Below are 17,591 nucleotides of genomic sequence, written 5' to 3'. Positions count from 1 at the left end.
AAAATACATAATTCACTGAAATTCTAACTGTTTTAGACCTTATGAAACACTGGGAAGTTGTGTCTAAGATCTCTTTACTTTGTGAAGTTAATTGAGGGATTATTGGGTGACTGAAAAAAGTTGCTGTCATTTTTATTTGACTTATTATGGGATGAATATAGGCTACTATAGTAGTTGTGGAATTTATGAATATCCTTTGATGAGGTGGCACGGTGGCGCGACAGGTGAGATCATCTGTATCACAGTTCTGAGGACCTGGGTTCAAATCCGGGTCACGTCAGTGTGGAGTTTGCATGTTCACCCCGGGCCTGCGTGGGTTTTCCCCGGGCGCTCTGGTTTCCTCCTATAACCTAAAAACACGCATTAATTGGAGACTAATGCAATACCATACATGTCTATGACTCTTCTGCCACATAACACACCAGACTGCTTCCACCAGCTGTTACAACCTGCTTGGAGCTGTTTCACCATTTTTCTGGATTGTTGACCCCAAGCATTTGAAGTCATCTACCCACGCAATGTCTTCTCCCTGGAGCCTCACTCGTCCCCGTCCATCCCTCTCATTCATGCACATACAGTATATTCTGTTTTACTTTGGCTAATCTTCATTTCTCTCCGTTCCAGTGCATGTCTAATTATTCCTCCAACTACTCCCTGCTTTCACTGCAGATCACAATGTGTTCTCCAAACATCATGGTCCAAGGGGATTCCAGTCTAACCTCATCTGTCTAACCTCATTCTAACATATTTCTCCGCCACACCAGACTTGCACATGAAGTACCACAGTTCCTCGCTTGGTACTTTGTCATCGGCTTTCTCGAGTTCCTCTCTTGGTACTTTGTCATCGGCTTTCTCGAGCTTCATGAAGACGCAATGTACAAGGGTCATTCAATAAATAAGGTGAATTTTTCGGTATAAGGACTTGTAAGATAGACATTAGTTCAGCCTTTAATACCATCATCCTAGGTATTTTGGTTGACAAACTCTCCCTCCTTGGACTATCTCTTTCCATCTGATGCTGGATTAAAGACTTCCTCACAAAGTCTCTCAGACTTGGCCCACACCTCTCTTACTCAAGCACCCTCCGTACCGGGTCCCCCCAAGGCTGTGTATTGAGCCCTCTGCTATACGCTCTGTACACATATGACTGAATACCAGCCCATCCCAGCAAGTCCATTGTCAAGTTTGTTGATGACACCACCGTGATTGGGCTAATCTTAAATGGAGATGAGTCTGCCTACAGAGACGAGATTGGTAAATTGTCAAGGTCATGTTCCGCAAGCAACCTTACACTGAGGACCACAAAGACAAAAGAAATCATCCTGGACTTCCAGAAGTGCGGCGTCGACCCGGTCCAACTGTTCATCAATGGGGAGTGTGTGGAGAGGGTCCACTCCTGCAAATTTCTGGGAGTCTACATCACGGACAAACTCTTGGACTTGGACTGTAACTACCACCGCGGTGGTGAAAAGGGCCCAGCAGTGACTCCACTTCCTGAGAGTGCTCAAGAAGGACAACTTGGAAGCTTAGCTCCTGCAGGCCTTCTAAAGAACCACCATGGAGAGCATCCTCACATACTGCATCACAGTGTGGTATGCTGGATGGAGAGCAGCAGAGAGGAAAGCTCTGCAAAGAGTGCTCAACAGTGCCCAGAAGATCACTGGCTGCTCTCTGCCCTACCTAGAGGACATTGCCAACTCACGCTATCACGGCAGAGCCACTAATATTGTAAAGGACTCTTCACAACCTGGTCATCACCTGTTTGACCTTTTGCCCTCTGGCAGGCAGTACAGGTCCCACAAAACATGGACAACCAGATTCAAGGACAGCTTTTTCCCCAGAGCCATCAACTCCTTGAACTCAAACCACTGAAATAACAGTACTGTAATGGAATATTATGCAACGGCACATTTGTGAATTTATTTATTTTTTTATTGTAGCAGTAACTGTGCCTTGATGTTTTATCTATTGTTTCTTACCTAAGATTTTCTTCGATATTTTATTCTATTTTGTTGCACCTTCAACCTTGTGGAGAAGCACTCATCATTTCGTTGTATCCAAAGCAGATAATGACATTACAGGCTTTTGATATGATTTGATTGTAATACATATGGAAACTTAGTTTTCTTCTTTTAGTTTTCAACATAGTCTCTCAAAAATGTCACACACTTTTCCCATCTGTGCACAAGCTTCCATATTCCCTTAGTATAAAAATGTTTGGACTGATATCTCGGAAAGTCGCTCACAACACTGTTGGCTTCATCCTCACTTTCAAACTTCATGCCTCTCGTGAACGCTTTCAAGGAACCTAACAGGTGAAGGTCTGAGCTGTGGGGGGGATGAGGGAGCAGTTCCCAGCCCAGCTCTTCTTTGGTCTGCACCGTTTGGGCTGCTGTGTGAGGCCTTGCGTTTTCATGATGCAAGATGACTCCTTCTGACTGATGACCCCTACGTTTATTCTTTGTCTTTCTTGACCTGCCTCAGCAGTTCACAGTTGCTGGCACTGGTCACCATGCTTCCTTTCTCAAGGAATGAAATGGTGATTGGGCCTTGCATATCCCAAAAGACAGTGAGCATCACCTTCATCGTGGACTGCTGGGACTTGAACTTCTTCACTGGAGAGCCTGCATGCTTCCACTCCATCCATTTAGATCAGGGGTGCTCAATGCGTTGATTGCGAGGCAGTCTTGGTCGATTGCTGGACAGCGTGCCAAAAAAAAAAACCATCAGCCAATGGTCCCACTAAACTGCACGCGTGCGCAATTGTGCACCGCTGATCCAGTCTCGCAGATATTCTGCGTTGCGCGCAAAAAAAATAATAATCCAATGCAAAATGAAAGTATAACATACAGCTCTTCAGTTTGTGGCATTTTGAAATGTGATTCAATGAGTGAGGGATGACTGGTTGTTACATCCAATGGCACAAGTCACATACAAACTGTAAAAAATTAAAAGAAGCCACTAATTTCTTCTAGGCAGCACACTGAACTTTCTCTAACAACGACCATTGCTCCGCCATACACTCTTCTCTTAGTTCATCTTACAACCACCCGCCCCCCCTCTTAAAGACGTGCACTCCTAATTACAAATGCTACAGTACTTACGCAGCCCATCAATGTGTTTTATAATGGACGAGCCTTTCTCTTTTCCAAGTGGGAAAAGTCTGGTCTGAAGCCAAAGCAAAAATGCAGGATGATATGGTGTGTAATTTTAAAATTCCACATTGGTAGAGCCTGATCCAGGATGAAAGCACAGACAATACAGCACACAAAAAACTAATTCTGTCTTTTAAATGTAGGAGGCAACATAACATTAACCCTAAAATGGTTTGGGAGCACTATGATCACCGCCACCTCCCCCCACCCCAAACCCCCATCCTCGTCGGTAGCTCGCAACAGGCTGGCTCCTTGAAAAGTAGATCTTGCAGTAAAAAAGTCTGGGCACCCAAGATTTAAATGAACACTCAAATTTGTTTGGCAAAGTTTTATGCTGGATGCCCTTCCTGACGCAACCCTCTGCATTTATCTGGGCTTGGGAACGGCCTACAGATTGCACTGGTTTGTGCCCCCATCGGACTGCATTAAATTCATGATGATAGCAATACGGTAATCATAATTTTAAAGCGTTCATGCTGTTTTTTTTTTTGATGCAGTATATGCGTAACCAACTCCCACATTTTGCAAAACAGGTTGAACGACAGATGAATGGCTGAAGGGACCATGACAAAACACCTGTAGGAGCTTCACAACTCTAAGTCTTTTTTTCCAGCACAAAGGAACTCAAATGTTTCACATATTGAAATTAATGCCAGAGCAAGGCTCACTTTGCAAATTTTCCCATTTATCAGGGAAGGTGGGCAGTAGAGATGAGCTTGGTCAAGTGGGATTATGCTGTCAGAAAATCTAAAATTAGCCCTGCTCTTACCACTTCTCAGTTGTACTACAGGGATCGAACGCAATACAGTATTCGTATATCTGATTAGAGCACATGCAGGCAGAAATATATGGAGCTCCTCACATCAAAATGGACCGCTAAACTTCTTAATGATTGTAAAAAAAAAAAAAAAGAAATTGCATTTTTATTATTATTATTCCATCCATCAATTTTCTTCGCCGCATATCCTCACGAGGGTCGTGGTGAGTGCTGGAGCCTATCCCAGCTGTCAACCGGCAGGAGGCGGGGTACCCTGAAGCCAATCTATTTTTATTATTGTCATTTCTAAATTTTATATATTCACATCATGGCCGGCATGCCACCTTAGCTCAATGAAACCAACCTAGCAATTTTTTTAAACTTGAACAAGTACATCTGTTATTTGAAATTGATTTCTGCCTAATTAAAAAAAAAATCTATCTTGTCAATCAGTGTGAACAGATGTGATTATCTTTTGTTGGACATGTACAGAGGGAGTGAATTATTTTAAAGGGATTAATAAATACTTGGAAAATTTGTCTTGCGGTGTGAATCATAATTAAATGGAAAGAAAGAAAAAAAGAGAGGAAAGAAATAAAGAAAAATCTCATCTTATATCTATCCAAAAATTTCAAATTCTCATGTATCATAAATGATAACATTTGCCTGGCCACCACTCCAAGCGGTTTCATCTCTGACACCTGTCGCCGGTCACAGCTGTTTCACGTGCGGCACTGTGATTAGACCAAGTATTTAAGTTGGAGTTTGTCACTTGCATTTGCCAGTTCGTTGCTTTGTGTTAGTGAGTATGCTTCACCACATTGCGGGTTACTCCGCTACTTAGCTTCACAGTCATTGGACCCTGTTTCTTGTTTTTGGATCTTACGTTCTTGGACTGTGTAATTGTGCATCTTTTCAGATGAGAATAAAACCCACTGAACATTATGCCTTTGCCTAGGAGTCCTGCATTTGGGTCTGCCTCCGTACCGTCGGGATGTGACCAAACAAACTGGTCAGAACAGGACCCAGTGGGAAAGGTGAGGCATCACCACCCATGTCGTGGTTGCAACAGACTCGCTGCTGACCCACGCTCACGCCGCGGTAGCAACCGACCCGCTACCAAGCCAGATCCACATTGCGTTGCCGACCGACCTGCTGCCAAAACAAGTCCACGTCGCAGTAGCCACAGACTTGCTGCCGACCCAAGCTCATGTCACGGTGGCGACAGATCTCATGGTGAACCACGCCTACGCCGCAGTAGCAATGTACCCGCTAGTACCTGGTGCCGCGCCACACCCACGTCATGGTGGCGACGGACTTCCTGACAAATCACGCTCATGCCATGGTAGCTACCGACCCGTTTCTGAACGTCGCTGGTGACAACATATTCCCCGCCACGTCAGACCCATGTTGCTGTGGCGACAGACATCCGGGCAACCGTCGGAGTAAAATACGCACGCTCCTGTCTCGCCAGCTGTCAGGTTCACCAGACAGACATTCATTAAACAGGACAAAAAAGGAAGCAAAGACACCAGTTCAAGTCTCGCGAGGAGAGAGGAGAGGAACTGTCTTGTACAATTCACCACCGGACTCTCTGATTAGAGTGATCAGCACCTGTATTTATTTAGTTTTAAGACTACCCTTATTTACATGGATGTTACAAAAAGGAGATGACAAGCAAAACAGTTTGAAAAATGGTGTACATGTTTGTTTGTGTGCGTGTGCATGTGTGGAAGATTGCTGAATACATGTGTGGTCATCATTTCTTTAACAGGCAGCAGTTCTAACAGTTCTGATGATTAGATGCTTTTGTTCTTGCTATCTCCTGCTAGGAGGCTGCCACGTTATCTAGAGCAGAGCAAAGCATTTCTTTATTGGAAGCAGATGTATGATAATTATGATCACAATTATTCCTACACCAGCGACGGGTATTCTACAGTCTCACGTTCCTGTCTTGACAGCGACAGGTATACGGCCGCCTCACACTCCTGTGTCGATGGTGACCACCCCGCGGCGTCCTCATGCCCCTGTCTCGATTGCGGCTGGTATACGGCCACCTCCCTCTCCTACTTCGATGGCGACCGGTCCACGGCCGCCTGATGACCACGCTTCAAGGGCGTCTGATTCCCCGCTGTCTGACGACCACGCCATGGCCGCCTCATGACCAAAACTTTGCAGCGAACGATCCCCGGCTGCCCCCCGACCCAACCTCGGTGGCGACTGATTCATGGCTGCCTTACGACCAAGCCACGGAGGCGAACGATCCCTGGCCGGCTCACCACCACGTCCTAGAAGCTCTTCGTCCAGAGCCATAGCCTGCTCCGTATGGTTCCTGCTTTGTCTATGGGTTCCTCCTTGAGGACATCCACCAGAATCGCCCCATGGGGACCCTGGTGCTTGGCGTCCTGTTTGACCTCCTGACCTGTTCACCCGGACGCCTTACTTTGGGTGGCTTGGATGGCCACCAGACAGACTGGAGTTGGGGGGTTTGTGCCGTCCTGTGGGCCTCCTTCCACCCTCCCCTGGTCATGTTTTTTGTTCTGTTTTTTGGTTTTGTTACGTCGAGGATTCGCGCCTTAAGGGCGTGGGGGGTGTTCTGTCATGAGCAAGGCTGGACCACGGCCGAGAGGGGTCCAGGGCCTGGCCACCGCTCTGAGCGGTTTTATCTCTGACACATGTCGCCAGTCACAACTGTTTTACATGAGGCACTGTGATTAGACCAAGAATTTAAGGTGGAGTTTTGTCACTGGCATTTGCCATTTTGTTGCTTTGTGTTAGTGAGTATGCTTCACAGCATCCTGGGTTACTCCGCTTCTTAGCTTTACAGTTATCGAACCGTGTTTTCAGTTGAGAATAAAACCCACTGAACATTATGGCTTTGGCTGGGAGTCCTGCATTTGGGTCTGCCTCCGTACCGTCGGGATGTGACAATATTGAGATGTTATAAGCATGTTTGCGTTACCAAACATGAACAATGATTGAAAAACCCATTACACTTGATTTCTGACTACAAAATTAGTTGATACAATTTGTGTGTAATTATGACGGGGCAAGAGATTTGTATCGTTTCACAGTCATAACGGCCGTCCGAAGGACCGTAACTACAATTTTCCCCATGACAATAATGAGTTTGACACCCTTGATCAAGAGGTTTCATTCCTTAGATTTCTCTAATAATGAGGCACTTGTGGCATCTGCATTTTAATTTTATTTATAATTTTGAGAAAGATCTACAAAATCCACCAAAAAAATCAACTATAGATGTTTGACCACAAGTAAGATTACAAAACTCAAATCGTTTTCTTATTTGTGGATATGGGAGGCACCAAGTGAGGACATGAAACAACTAACCAGTTGGGCAAGATGAGAGAGAAAAGAGCAAGACAGGACAGAATGTGGGAAATGAGCAAGGCATTGCTACTCATGAGTGGTGCAGTGGGTAGATTTATAATGTCTAAACACGTCTTATTAGTCAATGAACACCATATTACATGCATGTTGGTGAACTGGTGTATAGAGCTGCTGAGCTGGGACATTGAGGATGTTTGGGCCATTCCTATTTCATTTAATATCAAACTTCTACTGGAGGCGACTTTCCCCCCACCCTAAAAACGTTTTAAAGTAAAAAATTAAGTCCCCACAATTTTGTAACCCGGCAGCGCGGTGGTACAGCTGTAAAGCGTTGGCCTCACAGTTCTGAGGTCCAGGGTTAAATCTTGGCTCCGCCTGTGTTGTTTGCTATGTTCTCCCCGTATGCGTGTTCTCTTTTTTTTTTTTTTTTTTTTTAACTCCGGTTTCCTCCCACATCTCAAAAACATGCAACATTAATTGGACACTTTGCCCCTGGGTGTCATTTTGAGTGCGACTGTTATCTATATCCGTGATTAGCTGGCAACCAGTTCAGGGTGTACCCCGCCTCCTGCCTGTTGACAGGTGGGATAGGCTCCAGCACTCCCGCGACCCCTGTAACGATATAAGCGGCTAAGCAAATGGATGGATGGAGGGATTTTTGCAACCTCTTGAGGCTGAGGCAATGATTGCATTTCCCAACCCCAACCCCAATGGGCAGACCTGCTGTGGGCTATCGGTTTCATTTTATCTTTTTAAATGATCTACCCATGAAAGATGTTGCCAAATTCTCTTGTGCTCTTGACACAAAGGTTATAGCACACATTTTGTATTCATATACCCTTTCGTTATGAGGTACAATGTATTGTTAGAGCATCTAAAAGAAAAAAAAAAAAACACCAACAGCGTATCTCTAATGTCAAAAGAGAACAATGAACATTTTCGAATAGGAACAGTTTTCCAAACGTGTAGTCCCAACGTTATTCTTTAGTATAATTTATTCAGGCAGCCTGAAAATCTCGCGGTGTTACCACCCAGACGTCTTACATTGTATTGAGTCTGGTTTTCCTGAATTTGTTATTTAACCATAGACAACATCAATTTATATTCGAGAGTCGAGTGCAGCTTTTGGATGAGCCTCGCGTGCCAAGCCTGCGGCGTGTCGACGCTCTCTCTCCGCCTGTTCTGGGCTTCGTTGACGTACCGTGCGTCATCTCTACCGCTGCGGTTTTGTTATTTTGCTCTGTTGAGGAATCATGGCAACTCCCGCCGCGGTCAACCCGTCTGGTAAGTCACCACCCTCTTTTCTTATCTGGAACCAATGAAGAGGTTTAATCCTCGTTTTGAGACGGGATGAAAATCATATGCTTTTTGCTCAGACTCTGAAAGAATAAAAGGGGACAAAACGCCGCCAGGCCGCCGAAGCCTGGCTCCAGCATCCATCCCCTTCCCCCATATTGTCTGGCCGTTCGTACAGCTTTGCTAACTTATACGTCTTTGTCACATCTAGCTGTAAGCATTGCCTTTCTTTATATTTGAATGATTATAGCCTTGTGTTTCTCGTTCACGTTATTTTCGCGGACCCTTTGCTTTCCTCGCTATCAGTGTATTTTTTTAGAAGATTATTTTGCATGTTGTCCGATACTGCACTGCACTTGTTAGCGTACATTTGGTCTGATTTGATTTCCAGACATTTCCAGACACTGGCACTTGACTGGTAATAACGTCTGTATTTTTACCCTCTCGCCTGTTGATTCTAATATACCCAATAAGCGTACGATTCAATCGCTGTTACTCAGACTTATTGCTCTGATTCCAAATCTCATTTATTCGAGAAATTATATAATTTAATGGCTTTGTGCAAAAAAGACGCGATAGCGCTCGTCACACCATAAAATATTTCAGGATTTCAATTGGCGAATAGTAGAAGTACGTAGTAGTGTCACATGGGAAGTTATTTGAGTCATTATTAAACTTCTGAGTGCTCTGTTTTCCTCCCCATTGTTGTTAAAATAATGACCGTTCACGCACACACATACACACACACATACAACCAAGAGAAACATTTAAATAGCCTCTCCCGGATGGATCTTCAGATGGAGCTGAAGCAATTTTTAAATATGCCATTACTGTATTACTCTAGCACTCGTCAGCATCCTCCTTTTCTCAGTTTGTTTATATTCTGGGTGTGTGACTAGAGCGCAGGGAAGCTTCTTGTCCCTAACCTTCTACTTTCATGGTGTCATCAAGTACATTACAGTGCTTCTCAAATAGTGGGGCGCGACCATTGCAGGGGGGCGTGTGAGACCCTGAACAACATGATTTGCCATACTAAGTAAAGTGTCACGTCACATCCACTGCAGGAGAAGGAAATGGTGCTCTCATTGTATTGGATTGTCATTGTATTTGCTCTATGGTATAGTAATGTGTATTGCAATCAATGACGTAGAATATAAACTAGACTGTGCACAGACCCCTTTCATGTGGTAATTCAGCTTAAACTTCAGGTCAGGGCAAAACATTGCTTTCGGTTCTATTTCACGTGAAATGTGATGTGCAGAGCTGTGGAAACTATAGAGGAATAAAGATGACGAGCCACACAATAAGGTTATGGGGAAGAGGAGTGGAGGCTTGACTCAGGACAGAAGTAAGTATCTGGGAGCAACAGTATGGTTTCATGCCAAGAAAGAGTACCACAGATGCATTATTTGCCTTGAGGATGCTCGTGGAGAAGTACAGAGAAGGTCAGAAGGAGCTACATTGTGTCTTTGTAGACCTAGATAAATCCTATGACAGAGTACCAAGAGAGGAACTGTGGTACTGCATGCGCAAGTCTGGTGTGTCGGAGAAATATGTTAGAATAGTACAGGACATGTATGAAGACAGCAGAACAATGGTGAGGTGTGCCGTATGTGTGTCAGAAGAATTTAAGGTGGAGGTGGGACTGCATCAGGGATCTGCGCTGAGCCCCTTCCTGTTTGCGGTGGTAATGGATAGGCTGACAGAAGAGGTTAGACTGGAACTCCCTTGGACTATGATGTTCGCAGATGATATTGTGATCTCCAGTGAAAGCAGGGAGCAGGCTGAGGAACAATTAGAAAGATGGAGGCACACATTGGAAAGGAGAGGAATGAAGATAAGTAAAACAGTATATGTGCACGAATGTGAGGGGCGGAGGAGGAGTGAAGTTTCAGGGAGAAGAGATAGCGAGGGTGGATGACTTCAAATACTTGGGGTCAACAATAGAGAGCAATGGAGAGTGTAGTAAAGAAGTGAAGAAACGGGTCCAAGCAAGGTGGAACAGTTGCCGGAAGGTGTCTGGTGTTCTATGCAACCGAAGAGTCTCCGCTAGGATAAAGGGCAAAGTTAATAAAACAGTGGTGATGTACGGATTATAGACGGTGGCACTGAAGAAACACCAGGAAGCAGAACTCGCTTGGAGTGAACAGGTTGGATAGGATTGGAAACAAGCTCATTAGAGGGACAGCCAAAGTTGGATTTTTTTGGAGACAAGGTTAGAGAGAGCAGACTTAGATGGTTTGGACATGTTCAGAGACGAGAGAGTGAGTATATCGGTAGAAGGGTGCTGAGGATGGAGCTGCCAGGCAAAAGAGTGAGAGGAAGACCAAAGAAAAGGTTGATGGATGTTGTGAAGGAGGACATGAGGACAGTGGGTGTTAAAGAAGAAGATGCACGAGACAGGCTTAGATGGAAAAAGATGACACGCTGTGGCGACCCCTAATGAGACTAGCCGAAAGGAAATGAACGTGAAAAATGATATCCTTACAATTGTACACACGTGAAGTTCCATGTGTGTTTATTCTGGCTCAAACCCTTGAACATTGTACATTATTTCTGTTTTGTCTGCTCAATGGGAGGAATAATAATAACATGGAGCATCGACTAGCTGTTATACTTGCTTTATTCGCTCTTAGGACACAACACTTCCCAGTTATTATTTACAGCGATGCGCGCGTGCACCGCTTCCTGCCCCCCCTCCAAAGGCTGGCTGCTTGAAAAGTAGATCTTGGGGTAAAAACGTCTGGCCAAGCCTGTTGTATATTCTCTACATCTCAACCAACTCCTCAGAAAAGCATCAAACAAATCTCCGCGGTCCATATAATGGGACTGTTATTGTTCGTCATTAGCGTTATTGTCGTGTCGTCCTGGGCTCATTCCTCACCTCTCTAAGGATCATTGAGACCCCACGAGGTGATATCTTGATGATATCTTGCATGGGGCTCCACTCTGATTGAGATTGACTGCTTGGCAATTTCTTTGTAGCCCTTTCCAGCCGTGTGGAGTTGTACAATTTTGTCTCTGGTTTCTTTGGACAGTTCTTTGGTCTGGGCCATGTTACAAGTTTGAGTCTTACTGATTGTATGGGGTGGACAAGTGTCTTTATGCAGCTAACGACCTCCCACAGGTGCATCTGATTCAGGATAATACATGGAGTGGAGGTGGACGTTTAAAGGCGGACTAACAGAGGGTTGAGAATTCTAGCTGATAGACAGGTGTTCAGATACGTATTTGCAGCTTTATCACACAAATAAATCGTTAAAAAAATCGTACTTTGTGATTTCTGCATTTTTCTTTTTAGATTATCTCTTTCACAGTGGACTTGCACCCACGATGAACATTTCAGACCCCTCCATGATTTCTAAGTGGGAGAACTAACAGTATAACAGGGTGTTGAAATACTTATTTTCTCCACCATATGTATGTGTCAATATGCATGTGTCAATGTATCTTCTGATCCTTCTTGGGCATGCTGCAAATATTTAGATTATATTCATGACTCTCGGGATCCAAAACATCCCAAGTATTAAGATTTATCACATTGTTTTCTATAACAATGTATATACGTTTACCATGATTTTTACCCTGACTGGAAGTCAGAGCCTATGGACCATGTTAGTGTCCATAATGGAAGCAGAGTGCGCAGTCTCGTTTTTATTCTATGTCATTAATTGCAATGGTATAAGAAGTTAAACTAGGAAGACACTATGGTAAAATGTTAATTTTGATGAAAAAAGTAAATAAGTTAAACAATTTTTAAAATTTTTTATTCAAGTCGGACAAAAATAATTCCAGTTATTCTTTTGTTTTTTTTTCTATTCCAGAGAAATTGATGCACTTTATTTTCTGAAAACAACAATATTTTTTTTATGTAAGTCTCTTTTGTACTTTTTTCCATGTTAATAAGCTTTACATTAGAAAATCTTGAATTTATATTGAGGTGTGCTCATGCAGCTGAGGCTCATAAATTTTTCTCTTTTTCCTGGGGGTGTCGAAACAGAAATTGAGAAGCACGGCAGTGCAATAATGTGTTGTGATGCATCTAGGCTGCAGGCCTTGCATTTTCCAACTGTGGTATGTATGCTCAAAGCAGTCTTTGAGATCGACAGATATGAACGCTAGAGCAGTCATACTAAGAATGTGAAACAGATGAAGGATTTTCTCCAGAACACAGTCACTGAGGTTCTAGACCCCTAAATGAAAACAGGTCAGCCATATTCGGTGTTGATGAATGAATGAAAAGGAAATCTAAAATTAAGAAGGATGTGTATTTGGCTCCTCGCAGCATACTAAGAATTAAAATCAAATGTTCGTGGGAATTAACAATGAACGGAAGAAAATACCCCTGTCACATAATAGAAGGGCATAGTAAAAAGACCGTCTGCATGAGTGAAGAATGGGCAGGCTACTCATTTCACATTACATTTAAATACATTGGTTTTTCCTCTGCCTGTGATGCTTTTGTTGTCATGTAATTGTTCATTCAAATGCAGATGCGTGGAGTGGAAAGCTACATGCAGCTTCTCTGTTGACTTTCCAGGATGAAGTGTTCAATGCTTAATAACAAAGTTAGCCCGCTGATCCAAGATCAGATGGGGTTTTTACTTCTTGCATAGCAGCATAGCAAGGTGCGGTGGCCTCAGACCAGGAACGCTGTGTCACTGCAGGATTATCTCCAGCTGGTTATCACCCAGATCCAATTGGTGTAAGAGCATGTGAGATGTGACATGTGAAATTATCTAATGAGGGTTGCGTGCTTGCCTCAAACAATGATGATTTTAATGCTGTAAAGCAGTGGTCATCCACCACCAGCTATGGTTTTATTTTGAAAATCAGGTGCATCCTCGTGTTCCTCTGTACATGTCCAACCAGATGTCATGTGATATTTGGTGGAGTTTTTGGTCAGGGGAAAAGGCCAAATTAGGAGAAAATAAAAAGAGCCTACGGCTTCTAAGAAAAAGAAAGCCGCATTTATGATTGAATGAAAGCCATTTTTTTATAATTATACATTGTACAATACAATAGAAGAGCTTCTTTTGTCAGTGCACACATTAAAGCAAATTAAAAATAAATACAAATAAAAACATAAAAAACTAAATGAGCAGCACGGTGGAGCAGCTGTAGAGCATTCGCATCACAGTTCTGAGGACCCGGGTTAAAATCCCAGCCTGCCTGTGTGGAGTTTGCATGTTCTCCCCTTGCCTGCGTGTGTGTAACTTGTCTCCTGCCTGTTAACAGCTGGGATAGGCTCCAGCACTCCCGCGACCCTTGTGCTGGATCGATACGTCTTGTCACTTTTGGGAAGTCTGAATTTTTTGGGGGATTTTATGTATATTCCAGCGATAAATAAACCATTAGATAGTCCTACGGTGTACTCAGAATATAAGCTTGCATTTTTAATAAACTTTAGACAAAGCCCATAGCATTCTTATAGCTCACATAGAATTCACATAGCATTCACATGGGATTCCAAGACCATTAAAAATGTGTACTCACCGATTTTCCACCGAATGTACAAGTGGTCCTTTCATCAAACTGTCATGGATCATCAGTAAATTGATATGTAGCACATCTTCGTCCAAACAAACAGCTTCGTATCTAGTATCGATGTTATGCAGACATGTTGATCGTGATCCAAGTTCATTCCAGTACGCTTCACTTTTTGTTCGACCTTTTCAAACTCACGACAACACTGGCATTCTGCCACAGTTGGCATTTGGTCACAAAGAGAACACGAACACCAGTCTTTCGAAACGAGCCTGTCTGGAACATCTCCGAGCTCCATGTTATGCTACTCCATCAGCGTCACGCCCCCTCTCCAACACGTCAAGTTCCACCTGTGTGTATGTGTATTCGGACTCAAACGCTTGAACATTGTACATTGTTATTTTTTTTTTGTTTGCTCAATGGCGGGAGTAGTAATAACACGGAGGATCAACTCACTGTTATACTCGCTTTTTTGGCTCTTAGCACACAACACTGGCTCCTATTTACGGCGATTCTAATGTTATGGTACAGAATTTTGATCCGACAGCACCAAATATTTTTTCAATAAAATATTGTTGGTTTGGGAAACGACTGGTATCAGGTGCATAGCATGGCACAAGTGTATAAAATGAACGTTTTTCTGTCGAGATTTGTACTTTGGTGGGCTAACGGGGCCTCTTTGGACTTTGAGATTAATGGGTGCAGTGTGTGGTAGCCTTTCCTGTGAGGGTGAATGATTGCATTGATAACCAAAATAAAACACTCTTCAACTCACTTCTCCAATTTATACCCTTGTGTCACTTTTACCTAACCGATGAAATAATAATGATAGCTGCTCATGGGAAGCCCCCCTTTTCTCCGCGTGTTGCTATTTTCCCTGAAACAAAAGTCAGCAAGGGAATACAGTGTATAAATTGATATAAACTATGTTCCCTTGAATTTTAAGGATTACCAGAGGGTTTCTTTAGCAATTCAATGAGTGAGTAAATAGAGTGGTGAGAGTGAGGGACAATAATGAGACATGTATAATCATATGTGGGTGAATGAGGGATAAGGTAATGGAGTTGGAGAATGAGAGGTACAGTAAAAATGAGAAGATGCTATCATGGGCTTAGCCCCTAAAAAGGCCTTAAATAAAAAAAAAAAATCAAAGGGATGACCTCTACCACCAAAATTCTCCCTAAAAAATAAATTAATCTTTTATTTAAAAAAAAATACCGATCCGTCTGGCGGCCAAATCAGACGGAAATTGTCAACGGAAGTCACTGTGTTGACAACTAGTCGGCATCTTGTCGATATTCCATTGTTTGTTTCCGTGAGTAGACATTTAACTTCGTCTTCATTACGACGTAGCGTAGTTCTTTCATCAATCCAACTTGTGTCACGGGGAAGTGCATTTTTCAAGAAGCTTGGGTTGAAAGTAAGGAGTTTGGGAGCTGGGTTCGTCGAGATCCAAAAGATCGGCACATGTTTTACTTCCATCTGTGCAAGCAGAGTTACCAGCTTGAAAAGATGGGTGTCAAAGCGCTGGAGTCGCGCCGGAAAAACAGGAGACACGCTGATTTAGCGAAGACTCTCTCATCTTCCGTTGGAATGAATCTGTTTCTAAAATATCAAGATAGTGAAGAATCAACTTCAGGCAGTGGTACTAGCAGTGCATGTACACTAGGGATTGCAAAAAAACGCTTACTTTCATAACCAGTTTTAACCGAACAGCTGTAGCAAAAAAAAAACGATTAACCGGTTTTAAAACCGGTACCATAGTGGTGTTTACATAATTCACCCGCGGGGCCTCGAGTTGGGGTGCGGGGTTCCGCACGGACTGTTTTTGTTGTTACTCTTCCGGAGTGACGAGTTCACAGAGTTCCCCCCGTTATGCGAGTACTGTTTTGATGTCTGCCAATAAAACAAGTTTTGTTCCTGTGTCCGACACTCCGCCTCCGGCTCCTTTTCTCCGGCGCTACACCATCGATCGTTAATTTACTCCGCGGTAATGGGGTAGTTTGTATACAATATTGACGAACAAGCTTGTTGAATGTGGCTTTCAACAATGCACTCGTGTAAGTTAATTTTTTTTTTTTTTTTTTGTAAAAATGTTTTAATGTTGACATTCTTCTTTCGGACTTTCAGAAAGGGCATGAAAGTATACTGAGCTTTTCCTCGATGCCATGTTGGATGTTTCTTTGATTTAACTGAATGTTCTTTTGAGTCCAACTTTACTCTTACAGCGAAACTTGAAAAAAGTGGAAATGATGTTGGAAAAAATAGCGCAATGTGGAGTACCGGAACCGGAAGAAATGATTGGAAATTTTAACCGATTTCGAAAGTCAGATTACGGTTTCGGTTTAAAAAAAAACCCCGAAAACGGGTTATAACCGGTTATTTGTAACCGGTTGCGATCCCTAATGCCCACCTACAGTTGTCGACTTCAACCGGCCAGAAGTCAGACTTTAAGAACGTAGTTCAATACACAAAGACGGACTCGTTAAAGGCAGAGATCGTGTGGACTTTAAAAGTGATCTGCAGCCATTACAGTTACAAATCTTGTGAAAATAATTTGAAAGTGTTTGCAGTCATGTTCCCAGACTGTGACATTGCTAAAAACTACCACTGTGGGGAAAGGAAGACTTCGTACCTGGCTACATTTGGCATCGCTGCCCACTTTTCATCTCTATTGCCTCAAAGCCAAAAAAGCCAGAATAGAGACTGACATATCAACGCTTATTGAGAAGGCTGACAAGCTGTGTGAGGAGGCAGAGGAAAAGAGGAATCTGAGGTTTATCACCGAGGCCAATGCACTCAGAGGCAGAGCAAAGGACAAGAGAGCCACTTTGGCACCTCTGCAGCAACAAATAGAGGAGGCACTGGGTAGGCTCAAGGAGCTAGAGTAGGGGTGCTGAAACAGACATCAGTAGAAGACATTTGTGTATATAGTTGCAATTGTAGTTAGAATCTGTTTTTCTGTATACTGTTATGTGAAGACGTTGACAATGGTCATATCAATGAGAACTACCACAAGGGGCGATAGGTGATCACTGTCACAGGTACTCAGGTACTGGAACATTTGATGAACCAAGAACGGTTGATGGTACCATTGGGTGAGACTTTTTTCCTTATTCTTGATTTCCCACGATGGCCCTAAATTTTTCGTGTCGGCCCTAGACAACAGTGTAGAGTGCAAGAAATATTAAAAGTGGAAATACTCTAAAAAGCATGAGAAAAAAGTTAGCTCAACTCAGATTTTCCTTTTGGCTGGTCCCATTAGGGGTCGCCACAGCTCATCTCTTGGCAGCTTATTCCATTTGTTTGCGGCATAATAGCTATATGTTGTTTCACCATGTTTTCCTTGGACTCTGGGCCCCACTATTTGACTTGAGTCTGTCGCTCTCTGAGTTCTACTGGGTTTGTACTCAATAAGCATTTCTTTCATGTATTCAAGACCTAAACCATTTAGTGATTTATTGACAGGTAGCAGAACTTTAAAATCTATTTTAAAGCTGACTGGAAGCTAGTTTAAGGACTTTAGAATTTGAGTTATATGCTCT

At 43.2% G+C, this 17,591-nt stretch overlaps 1 protein-coding gene across 8 annotated transcripts in view; it reads left to right on the top strand.

Annotated features, from left to right (window-relative positions):
* Positions 1–7,827: 7,827 nt before the first annotated feature.
* Positions 7,828–17,591, top strand: part of arnt2 (aryl-hydrocarbon receptor nuclear translocator 2) — a 127,587-nt gene continuing 117,823 nt past the window's right edge. For 3 of the 8 annotated variants that reach the window (XM_061815605.1, XM_061815602.1, XM_061815606.1), the window contains exon 1: positions 7,860–8,547. In XM_061815605.1, the coding sequence (XP_061671589.1) occupies positions 8,517–8,547 (31 nt within the window). In that variant the 5' untranslated portion in view covers positions 7,860–8,516. The other 5 variants (XM_061815608.1, XM_061815607.1, XM_061815604.1 and 2 more) reach the window with 4 other exon arrangements.

Source organism: Syngnathoides biaculeatus, chromosome 3 (genome assembly GCF_019802595.1).
Source record: "Syngnathoides biaculeatus isolate LvHL_M chromosome 3, ASM1980259v1, whole genome shotgun sequence".
Taxonomy (NCBI): domain Eukaryota; kingdom Metazoa; phylum Chordata; class Actinopteri; order Syngnathiformes; family Syngnathidae; genus Syngnathoides; species Syngnathoides biaculeatus.
This window is presented reverse-complemented; position numbering and strand designations above follow the sequence as displayed.